Genomic DNA, 12,070 nt, shown 5'->3' on the forward strand with positions numbered 1-12,070 from the left:
CACCTACACCACCCGATGTCACAGGAAGGCCATAAAGATCATCAAGGACAGCAACCACCCGAGCCACTGCCTGTTCACCCCGCTATCATCCAGAAGACGAGGTCAGTACAGGTGCATCAAAGCTGTGACCGAGAGACTGAAAAACAGCTTCTATCTCAAGGCCATCAGACTGTTAAACAGCCACCACTAACATTGAGTGGCTGCTGCCAACACACTGACTCAACTCCAGCCACTTTAATAATGGGAATTGATGGGAAATGATGTAAAATATATCACTAGCCACTTTAAACAATGCTACCTAATATAATGTTTACATACCCTACATTATTCATCTCATATGTATACGTATATACTGTACTCTATATCATCTACTGCATCCTTATGTAATACATGTATCACTAGCCACTTTAACTATGCCACTTTGTTTACATACTCATCTCATATGTATACACTGCACTCAATACCATCTACTGTATCTTGCCTATGCCGCTCTGTACATATCCCCTTACACTTGTCTATAAGGTAGTAGTTTTGGAATTGTTAGCTAGATTACTTGTTGGTTATTACTGCATTGTCGGAACTAGAAGCAAAAGCATTTCGCTACACTCGCCCTAACATCTGCTAACCATGTGTATGTGACAAATAAATTTTGATTTGATTTGCACCCACGACCAGCTCGGAAACCGGATTGCACAGGGGAGAAGGTACGGTGGGATTCGAAATGGTCGGTAATCTGTTTATTAACTTGGCTTTCGAAGACTTTAGAAAAGGCAGGGCACGATATAGGTCTATAACAGTTTTGGTCTAGTGTGTCACCCCCTTTGAAGGGGGGGGATGACCGCAACAGCTTTCCAAACTTTAGGGATCTAGAAAGAGAGGGTCCAGATTGTCTAGCCCAGCTGATTTGTACAGGTCCAGGTTTTGCAGCTCTTTCAGAACATCTGCTATGTGGATTTGGGTGAAGGAGAAGCTGGGGAGGCTTGGGAAATAGCTGCAGGGGTTGCAGAGCTGTTGGCCGGGGTTGGGGTAGCCAGGAGGAAAGCATGACCAGCCGTAGAGAAATGCTTGTTGAAATTCTTTATTATCGTGGAATTATCGTGGTGACAGTGTTACCTAGCCTCAGTGCAGTGGGAAGCTGGCAGGAGCAGCTCTTGTTCGTCAAGGACCTTGGTGTTCAAAAACTTTTTGTAGTTATAGCTACAGGATGCAAATTTCTGTTTGAAAAAGCTAGCCTTTGCTTTCCTGACTGACTGCGTGTATTGGTTCCTGACTTCCCTGAACAGTTTCACATTGCGGGGGCTAATTCAATGCTATTGCAGTCCACCACAGGATGTTTTTGTGCTGGTCGAGGGCATTCAGGTCTGGAGTGAACCAAGGGCTTTATCTGTTCCTGGTTCTACATTTTTTGAAAGGGGCATGCTTATTTAAGATGGTGAGGAAATTACTTTTAAAGAACAACCAGGCATCCTCGACTGACGGGATGAGGTCAATATTTTTCCAGGATTAGAAAGTTGATTAGAAAGGCCTGCGCGCAGAAGTGTTTTAGGGAGTGTTCGACAGTGATGAGGGGTGATCATTTGACCGCGGACCAATAGTGGATGCAGGCAATGATCACTGAGATCCTGATTGAAAACAGCAGAGGTATTTGGAGGGCAAGATGGCCAGGATAATATCTGAGGGTGCCCATGTTTATGGATTTAGGGTTGGACCTGGTGGGTTCCTTGATAATTTGTGTGAAATTGAGGGCATCTAGCTTAGATTGTAGGACGGCCGGGGTGCTAAGCATATCCCAGTTTTGGTCACCTAACAGAACAAACTCTGAAGATATGTGAATTGATTGCCCCTCATCTATGGTGTCCAGGGCACAGCTGGGAGCTGAGGGGGGGGGGTCTATAACAGGCGGCAACAGTGAGACTTATTTCTGGAGAGAGTAATTTTTAAAATTAGTAGCTCGAACTGTTTGGGCATAGACCTGGAAAGTATGACAACTTTGCAAGCCATCTCTGCAGTAGATTGCAACTCCTCCCCCTTTGGCAGTTCTATCTTGATGGAAAATGTTATAGTTGGGGATGGAAATCTCAATCTTTGGTGGCCTTCCAAAGCCAGGATTCAGACACGGCAAGGACATCAGGGTTGGCTGAGTGTGCTAAAGCAGTGAGTAAAACTAATTTAGGGAGGAGGCTTCTGATGTTGACATGCATGAAACCAAGGCTTTTTCAATCACAGAAGTCAACAAATGACGGTGCCTGGGGACTAAACTAAAACAATGATAACTATCCTAAACGAGAATATACAAGACATATTGACATTTGAGAGACAAAGCGAGGCATAAAGCAATCACAGGTGTTGATTGGGAGAGCTAGCTAAGACAACAGCTAAGACAACAGATAAAATGACGATGAATGGGCAGAGAGGGTCAGTTAACTACACACAGGGACCGAGTTCGAGGCTGGGGCCAACAGATAAACAAAGAATAAACAAAATAGAGTACTGTGATTAATGAACAGTCCAGCAGGCATCAGCTATGTAGCAAAGTGATCATAGGGTCCAGTGAACAGCAATAGATGAAACAGGGAAGCCGCTGGGTATTCGTTACTACTTAGCAAGCAGGAGACGCAGCGTTTAAAGTTAGCAGGCTGAGGCTAGTAGAAGCGCCTGCTCCGATGTCCGGCAATGACCGGTTGGAGGCACAGCGGATGTCGTTACGTCTGCAGACCAGTCATGGTGGAACAGCGGAGCCTCGTGTTGACAAAAGGGTCCAGGCCATTTGGCGAAAGAGGTATTGCGGTTGTAGTAATTTTCGTTTGCTAGCCGGGAGATGTGCCTGGCTCGCGGCTATCTTGGTGTAGCAGTGCAGCCATCTCTATTAAATTAATTACACTTTATGGACAAATAACTTATGGTCACATCCACACAAAGTCCAACATTTATTTGAAATACCAAAGTGTCAAAATACTGGTAAAACTCAAGCAGATTTCTACCACATCAAATGTTACAACAGTAAAAACTTCATAACCTGGGCAAAGTTGCCCCAGAAAGACAACTGAGAACTACCACATTCAAAGTAAAAATCTCAGCAAATGTACTTAAGGGAGAAAAGTTCATTGTACATTCACTAAAAAGGCAGGCATAATGAGAAGAAATGTACTATTGCACTTCCAATCATATGATTACTCTGTTGGTAGGAAAGCAGATTCAAGCACTGACAAGTTACTCTTGAAATAACTTGTAGCTGCATCTGAAGGAAACATACAAACGGTACAAACGACAATAGTAGCAATTACAGCATCAGTATTAATAAATAACCACTACAATTACAGAAATAATTTTAAGGCATTCGAGTGAAAACATTTGCACAGACCAACGAGATAAATACTTGAAACATAAAATAAGGAACAGGATAGAGAAAGGCCATTAAGAAGGGTGAGAGGTAATGGAAAGAATAGAGATGGAGTGGGATTCACCCACGATTCAAACCATTGTGCATGATTGTCATAAATATCTGATGTATACAGCAGGAAGAGTAGGAAAGTGTAAGCCCCAGAAAAGTACACAGCCCTCACAGTACAGTCAAAAGTCAAAATAACCACAAAGAATACCAAAACCAAAGGAAGGTGAATGTGAGCACCTGCATCGACCACTTGAAGCCACTGTACGATAAAGTACAGCTTAACATGCACATGTAAATACAACAACATTGTACCGAAAATAACTCAACTGTCATAAGTGACCAATATGTTTGCCACCTTTTGGTTTGAGAGTAGCATGTATCTCTTTGGTCGCTCTGTGTTGTCTCTATATGCGTGTTTTGTCCTAGATTTTTTATTTTATTTTCAATCCCAGCCCCCGACTCCGCAGGAGGCCTTTTGCCATTTGGTAGGCCGTCATTGTAAGTAAGACTGTTCTTAACGGACTTTCCTAGTTAAATAAAATAAAAAAGTATCAGAAGAGAGATTGCGTGTGAACACGCATGTGCATGTGAAAAGGCTTGCCAAGAATTTAAACTACGTACTGCATTGAAACACTTTTTCTGCTGTGTTAATATCCCACCACAAGTCAGTGTAAAGGTGCTGTAAAACACTCAAGCAAGTATTCTTATAAAACATCAAAGTCAAGTTGAGGCACAGCAAAACCCTGTGATTCCAAGTTCACGTGTGTGTCCCAAATGGCACCCTATTCCCTATACAGTGCACTACTTTTGACCAGAGTTCTTTGGGCCATTGGCTTAGTCAATCTACAAAATATCTCATATTTTAACTGACAAAAGAAAAGGAAATTATGGTGCCAGGATGACAGTTGATTGTACTGGCAACCAACCTCTGACACAGCAATCTAGTTCTCATAAAACCAGAAAAATAACTGCAAGTCAATTTCGTAGTGCTTGGCATGTTAGCTACTTCATGCAGAGTCCTGAGTACCTCCCTCTAACCAGTTATATTTGAATCTATTAATTTAATATATGAAAAAATCTCTCCCTAGCAGTTGGTGGTATGTAATTGTCCCTCAGTGAGGATGGAGGCGATGCTGTTGTCGTAAAAACCGTCCTCGTCCTCAGAACTGAGGTTGGAGGCTCCCAGGACAGGTCGACGCGTCTGATACACCTTCCGCCTGAGAGAGTGAACAAGACACGGTTGTCATTGACTGTAGTTGTTACTAAAAAAGGGACACAGTTCCTACTGAATGTACTGGGATTTGAGTATTTTTTGTTGTTCCCTGAACCATTCCAATGTCTAATGCATTTCAAAAGAGGACTAAAACCAGAAATAGGTATTTCTCAATTTGAGCAGGTTTGAGCAGTGGGCTGAGTGACATTGAAGCACCACCTGCTGGCCCCCGAGGGGTTTGACAACACTGGTGAAGGTGTCTGTACAGGAGTGTGGATTATTAAACAATCATATCTGGCATAACTGGTATAATAACTGGTATGACAAGATGCAACGCTGTACAGAACAGTCATATAGAGGGTATGGGATACTAGAGAATACATTTGGTGTATACTGCTAATATGTACTGTAGATAGATGTGTCAGAGAGGGAACTCACTTTAGCTCACTCTCCAGTGCTGTGGCTTTTGCCTGCAGATACTAAGGAATTTGTTTGTGTGTATATATATATTTATCAGGGAACTCACTTCTCAGACTCCAGTGCTGTGACTTTGGCCTGCAGTGCTTCCTGCAGCTCCTGCTGCTCCTCCAGGTCCCTAAGAGCCTTCCTGCGGACCCCCTCTAGTCGTTCCACCTCGCCTTCACTCTCGTCCAGCTGGCGCTTCAGGGCCTTCACACGCAGGGACAGCTGGGGACAGAGGTGGACAGGTGGTTAGGATACTGTAGCACCTAGAGTTTAGGTTACGGTCACACAGCACAAGGGACCAAGGAAAGGTGCACGGTCAGCAGGACACAGCAAGTCCGCTATTAAATGCATAGAAAAGACAACGTCCTGAAGAAAATGTGTGCTTGCTTGACTTGAAGTATTTATGGTATGTAGTTGTAGAGTGAGGAGTCAATAGGAATCTCCACCAAAAACCACCTAGTTCTCTGTCATTACATTCATTTTCATGTTATAGTATACCAGCATGCTGAGCAAATAGAACAGGTACATGTTAATGGATACGGTTGGTCCTGTATGTACATAGGCGTGAATGTACTAAGTGATAATCAATGAGGGGCTATGCGTTCCCTGGAAATCAATGAACATGGAAGGTGTGCTCCATGACACGCTAGCTTTCAAAAGCAACTCAAACATACAGTAGAACATGTAAGAACTATAGCCATTGAATTGTACCGTGTGTTATAGGGAAATAATGAACGTTCAAGAATGCCCTTCAAGCCAAGCAAAAACTACTATTCAACAATGTATGAAATAATAATAAAAATAAATGCCATTTAGCAGACACTTTTATCCAAAGTGACTTAGTCATGGGTGTATACATGTTACATAATGGTGGTCCCGGGAATCGAACCCACTATCCCGGCATTGCAACCGCCATACTCTGCCAACTGAGCTACAGAGGACCAACCGTATCCATTAACATGTACCTGTTCTATTTGCTCAGCATGCTGGTTCCTCTCAAACCGTTGTGCATGAAGCAGATTGTCACAAATATCTGATGTATACAGCAGGAAGAGTAGAAAAGTGTAAGCCCCAGAAAAGTATATAACCCTTTGTTTACAGTTCAGTTAAAAGTAAAAATAACCACAATGAATACCAAAACCAAAGGAAGGTGAATGTGAGCACCTGCATCTACCACTGTACGATAAAGTACAGCTTAACATGCCCAAGTAGATACAACATTGCACAGAAAATTAATAAACCGTTAAACATAAGTGACCAATACGTTTGTCACTTTTTGGTTTGAGAGTAGCATGTATCAGAAGGAAGAGTGCATGTGTGTGAACACATACAGTACCAGTCAAAAGTTTTGAATGTGTAGGTGTGTCCAGAGTTTTTATTTGGACTATTTTCTACATTGTAAAATAATAATGAAGACATCAAAACTATGAAATAACATATGGAATCATGTAGTGACCAAAAAACAACCTGTTAAATCAGAATATATTTTTATATTTGAGATTCTTCAAAGTAGCCACCCTTTGCCTTGATGACAGCTTTGCACATTCTTGGCATTCTCTGAATCAGCTTCATGAGGTAGTCTCCTGGAATGCATTTCAATTAACAGGTGTGCCTTGTTAAAAGTTCATTTGTGGAATTTCTTTCCTTATAGTGTGTTTGAGCCAATCAGTTGTGTTGTGACAAGGTAGGGGTGGTATACAGAAGATATCCCTATTTGATAAAATACCAAGAACAGCTCAAATAAGTAAAGAGAAACAGTCCATCATTACTTTAAGACATGAAGGTCAATCAATATAATATGCCATTTATCAGACTATTTTCTCCAAAGCAACTTACAGTTATGCTTGTAAACACTTCACATACTGGTGGTCCCGGGAATTGAACCCACAATTCTGGCATTGCAAGTGCCATGCTCTACCAACTGAGCTACAGAGGACCACCAGTATCCATTAACATGTACCTGGTCTCGTTGCTCAGCGTGCTGGTTCCTCTCCAGGTCCAGAGTGACGATTATTTCCTTCAGCTTTCTCTCTACTCTCCTCTGGGAGGCCTGGATACTCAGCTTCTCTCTGAACACATAAACATATCATTACACACAATATTCATTCTATTCAGATCAACTATAGTATCCACAAAGCCAGGACTACTGCTAGTTAAAATGATGGTGCGTGTCATGTTAGTACTTCATGTAGCATCCATAGTACTTGAGCAGTTACACATCATGGCTAAGTATAGCATGTACACACCTCTCTTCACTGTGTAGCCTCTCCTCCAGCTCCTGCACTTTACCCTCTAACAAAGTCATTCCAGTGGAGGGACGGAACTGTGTCTCCATGTCTGCCACACGGGACCTCAACTCCTTCACCTGAGGATGGCATATCAAGATGTGTTTGAGCAAAAATGTTTTTGAGGGTGATGAAACTTAGAATTAGGCATTTTCTGTTACATAAAATGTTGGATATGAAAAGTGAAATCTATACCTGTCTCTCTAGGACACTCTTGTCCATCTCCAGGTCGTGTACGGTTGAGCGCTCCTTCATCAGGTCTCCACGCAGCTGGTCAATCTGAGAGAATGGAAGAAAGAGAATAAGCAAACATTCTGAGTGACTTAGTCTGTATGGAAATCAGTACCTGCTTGTGTGTATTCAAGTGTGTGTGTGTGTGTATTGAAGTACAGTACCTGTTCTCGACTGCGTGCAACACGATCATTGAGAAGCTCCACGCTGCTCTTCTCCTCATCCAATTCAATTTCCATCGTCTTCACTTTGTCCTGACACACATCCATCCAAGTTGTAAACAAATTAGTTTGACCATGTCTTTTCAAGCTCTCCTCCCCTTCCCAACATCATATATTCCATGCTGATAGTCCAAGGCTAGAAGTCTGTCACATACAATTCCCAAAGCTCTCAGAAGAACCCTTGACCTCTAACCTCCATTTCTCAGACATACAGTATTTCCACACCTATAATTCACCCCAAAATCTGACATTTAAAGGTAATGACCACCTTTGACCCCTCACCTCCAGGCCTCTGAGTTCCCTGTTGCGGTCCGTCTGAGAGCTCCTCTCAGAGTCCAGTTCGCTTTCCAGATGTTTGAGGCGGCTGCTGAGCAGGTCTCTCTCCAGCTGGGCGCTGTCCCTCTCCTCCCCACACACCAGCAGCTCTTTCTTCAAACGAGAAACCTGGACAACGGAACGGAGATTGGGGTCAGTGGTTCAACATTTGGAAAGGGGACATAATATTCCCAATATATTGATAAGCCACGTAAGGATCACCTCAGGTTTGTCTCATCAACTAACTCCCTTCATACCGTATCTTTATATTTTCTTTCTTCTCTTCCCTCAAATCCTTTTATTCTCCTTTCTCTATGAAATATACCTGCAAACTCTCCACTGTTTACTCCTTTCTCTGTACCTGAACACCATCTTCCTGTCCTTTCCTTTGCTCTCCCTCCCCTCATCCTGAAGTGTCTTTAGGTTGGCCTGGGGCCTCTGTAGCTCAGCCAGTCTGTCTTTGCCCTCCTCCCATTCACCTCCTATTGCAGTGTCTTCAGGTTGGCCTGGGCCCTCTGCAGTTCAGCCAATCTGTCCTTTCCCGCTCCCTACTCTGTCTCTTCCTCCCCCTCGCTCTCTCCCTCTCTCACCAGTGTCTTCAAGTTGGCCTGGGCCCTCTGCAGTCCAGCCAGTCTTTCCTTTCTCTCTCCTACTCTCCTCCTCTCCCCCGCTCTCTCGCTCTCTCACCTCTTCCTGCAGTGTTTTCAAGTTGGCCTGGGCCCTCTGCAGTTCAGACAGTCGGTCTTTTCCCTGCCGCTGGGCATCCTGTAGGTCTCTCCTGGAGCGCTCCCTGTATTCATCCATCTGGCTCTGCAGGGCCTGCACCGACTGACGGGAGTCCCCCAGCATCACCTCCATCTGACGGGTAGAGAAAGGGTGGGTAGAAAGGGCATGGATGGGGAAGAAGGATAGGGTGATCTTTGTCAATTCAGTTTTAAAGCAACCCAAAATCCATACCAGGGCAATAGAAAAGAAATGCATAAAAAAGCAGATGCGCGCACACACACACGCAAAGCCGCACCTCCTTGCTAATCTTCTCCAGGGCCCGGTCTAACAGTCTCTTCTGCTCCTCCAGGTCACTCTTGCCCTTGCGCAGCGCATCTCTCTCCAGATCTCTCTCCTCCAGCCGTTGGCCCAGCTCATCCCTGTCCTTGCCCAGACGGGAGGCTCCTCGCCTGGCTTCCTCCAGTTGGGACCTCAGGGAGCGGTTCTCATCTTCCAGTGCCTGCTCAGCCTCCGAGCTCTGGGGCACGCTGGAGTGAAGCCTCGTCTGTGGAACAGAAAAATACTCCTAAATAAATGGGTGTGTGTATTTAGGTATACCTTAACGTAATAACAGATCAGAGAGTTTATGAATCCATGCATTACTGTGTAGTAATTATGTGTCCTTTTCTAAGATATAAAAGTCTCACACTTGCATTTGTGTGTAGCTTATGTTTGCCGAGTGTTATTCCTGTGTGTTTTTCCATAGCTATATACGCATGCTGCGGTTTTGGCAAGTGTATTTTACCATGAGAGTCAATCTCTCTCTCAGTCTTGTGTTGGCTTCCTGAAGCTCCAGACTCCCCTGATCCAATGGTGAGGACCCACCTGACGACTAGAGACCGTGAGAGAGAGGTAAAAGAGTTCAACCTCACATCCATGATCCATCCCACACTCAGTCAAAGTTCAGTTGTATCAAGTTGACGTCACCTCACCTGCTTTGCCTTCTCAAGTGCCATCTCGAGCTCATCTTTCCCCTGCCGTGATTGGTCCTTCAGTCGGTCATTCTCTGACCTCAATTCAGACTCCCGTACTTGGCTAGCCCTCCTCAGGGCTTGAAGCTCCGCCTCCTTCTCATTTAGCTCAACCTTTTGTCTGTCGACCTCCGTGCGAGCCTGCTTGATATCATCATTACAACGCTGAAGATCCTTGGAAAAAGCAAATCGTGACCAAGATGAATAAAGAGGATGACGAACAGGATGTGTGAAACTGCCTTGTGTGTGAGTGTGTGGGAGAGAATGAGTTAGAATGTGGGTGTATTAATTGTGTAAAGTGCCTTCAGAAAGTATTCATACCCCTTGACTTAATCCACATTTTGTTGTGTTACAGTCTGAATTCAAAATGGATTATATATATATATATATAATCCATTTTTCTCACCCATCTACACACAATACCACATAATGACAAAATTAAAACATGTAAAAAATTTCAGCAAATGTATGGAAACTGAAATACAGAAATGTATTTTACATATGTATTCACACCCCAGAGTAAATACTTTTTATTAGCACCTTTGGTAGCAATTTCTGGGTAAGTCTCGTAGCGCTTTACACACCTGGATTGTGCAACATTTGCCTATTATTCCTTTCAAAAGTCTTCAAGCTCTGTCAAATTTGATGTTGATCATTGCTAGACAACCATTAAGTCACATTTTTTAACTTGCCCACTCAGGAACATTCACTGTGTTCTTGGTAAGCAACTCCAGTGTAGATTTGTCCTTGTGTTTCAGGTTATTGTCCTGCTGAAAGGTGAATTAATCTCCCAATGTCTTATGGGAAGCAGACTGAACCAGGTTTTCCTCTAGGATTTTGCCTGTGCTTAGCTCCATTCAGTAAATGTTTAATCCTGAAACTCCAGTCCATTACGATTACAAGCATATCCATAACATAATACAGCCACCACTATGCTTGAAAATATGGAGTGGTACTCAGTAATGTGTTGTATTTGCACCAAACATAACACTTTGTATTTAGGACAAAAATGTATTTGCTTTGCAACTGTAGTGCCTTGTTGCAAACAGGATGCATGTTTTGTCATTCAAAAAAATAAAAAATAAAAAAATATTTTCACTGTCAATTAGGTTATTATAGTGGAGTAACTACAATGTTCTTGATCCATCCTCAAATTTCCTCCTATCACAGCCATTAAACTCTAACTTTTAAAGTCACCATTGGCCTCATGGTGAAATCCCTGAGTGGTTTCCTTCCTCTACGGCAACGGAGTTAGGAAGGACACCTGTATCTTTGTAGTGCCTGGGTGTATTCATACACCATCCAAAGTGTAATTAATAACTTCCCCATGGTCAAAGTTGTATTCAATGTCTGCTGTTTTTAGTTTTACTCATCTACCAATAGGTGCCCTTCTTTGTGAGGCATTGGAAAACCTCCCGTCTTTGTGGTTGAATCTGTGTTTAAAATTCACTGTTCAACTGAGGGACCTTACAGATAATTGCATGTGTTGGGTACAGAGAGGAGGTAGTCATTCAAAAATCATGTTAAATACTATTATTGCACACAGATTGCATGCAAGTCATTATGTGCCTTAAACCATTTTTTACTCCTGAACTTATTTAGGCTTGCTATAAAAAGCATTCTACTTTGACATTATGGGGTAGGGTGTGTAGGCCAATAACAAAAAAATAAATCTAAATTGAATCCATTTTAAATTCCAGTGGCAACACAACAAAACGTGGAAAAAGTAAAGCGGTGTGAATACTTTCGGAAGGCACTGTGTGTAAGAATGTGTGTATGCTTGATCTGTGACATTGTGACCATGAAGAAGCTTACCTCTGCATAAGAGTCTGCCACGTCAAAGCCAGGCATCTGGTTCTTCATGGCCATCAGTGAATCCTGAAGCTCCTTCAGCTCCCCCTCAAACTCTTCCTTCTCCAAACGTGCTCTCATGAGCCTACACAAACACAGAGCATGTACGATAACCATGTGAACACAACAGCAAATGCACAACAAACAATGAACACTTTGAATCTTCACACCGTCACAAACCTGTTGCCTTCTAGGAATCTGAACAAATCTCAATACATTGAAAATTGTATCATCGTTCACTTCAATAGTTTAGATCATATGTCTGTTTCTAATATAGTTGATATGATTTGTCAAGATGGCTTGATTAATAAAAATAGCTTGAGATTCATTTGAGTCTATTACAGGTGTTTTGGAGCAGGTAC

The 12,070-nt window shown here is 42.9% G+C and overlaps 1 protein-coding gene across 2 annotated transcripts in view; it reads right to left on the reverse strand.

The window, feature by feature from the left end:
- Positions 1–2,914: 2,914 nt before the first annotated feature.
- Positions 2,915–12,070, reverse strand: part of cgnb (cingulin b) — a 55,481-nt gene continuing 46,325 nt past the window's right edge. For both annotated transcript variants that reach the window (XM_029657830.2, XM_029657829.2), the window contains exons 9-20: positions 11,673–11,793; positions 9,819–10,031; positions 9,632–9,718; positions 9,143–9,391; positions 8,809–8,979; positions 8,089–8,250; positions 7,750–7,839; positions 7,550–7,633; positions 7,316–7,434; positions 7,030–7,138; positions 5,131–5,291; positions 2,915–4,608 (exon numbers count right to left, since the gene is read on the reverse strand). In XM_029657830.2, the coding sequence (XP_029513690.1) occupies positions 4,476–4,608; positions 5,131–5,291; positions 7,030–7,138; positions 7,316–7,434; positions 7,550–7,633; positions 7,750–7,839; positions 8,089–8,250; positions 8,809–8,979; positions 9,143–9,391; positions 9,632–9,718; positions 9,819–10,031; positions 11,673–11,793 (1,699 nt within the window). In that variant the 3' untranslated portion in view covers positions 2,915–4,475. The remainder of the gene's footprint in view (positions 4,609–5,130; positions 5,292–7,029; positions 7,139–7,315; positions 7,435–7,549; positions 7,634–7,749; positions 7,840–8,088; positions 8,251–8,808; positions 8,980–9,142; positions 9,392–9,631; positions 9,719–9,818; positions 10,032–11,672; positions 11,794–12,070) is intronic.

The sequence above is a fragment of the Oncorhynchus nerka genome, linkage group LG4 (genome assembly GCF_034236695.1).
Source record: "Oncorhynchus nerka isolate Pitt River linkage group LG4, Oner_Uvic_2.0, whole genome shotgun sequence".
Taxonomy (NCBI): domain Eukaryota; kingdom Metazoa; phylum Chordata; class Actinopteri; order Salmoniformes; family Salmonidae; genus Oncorhynchus; species Oncorhynchus nerka.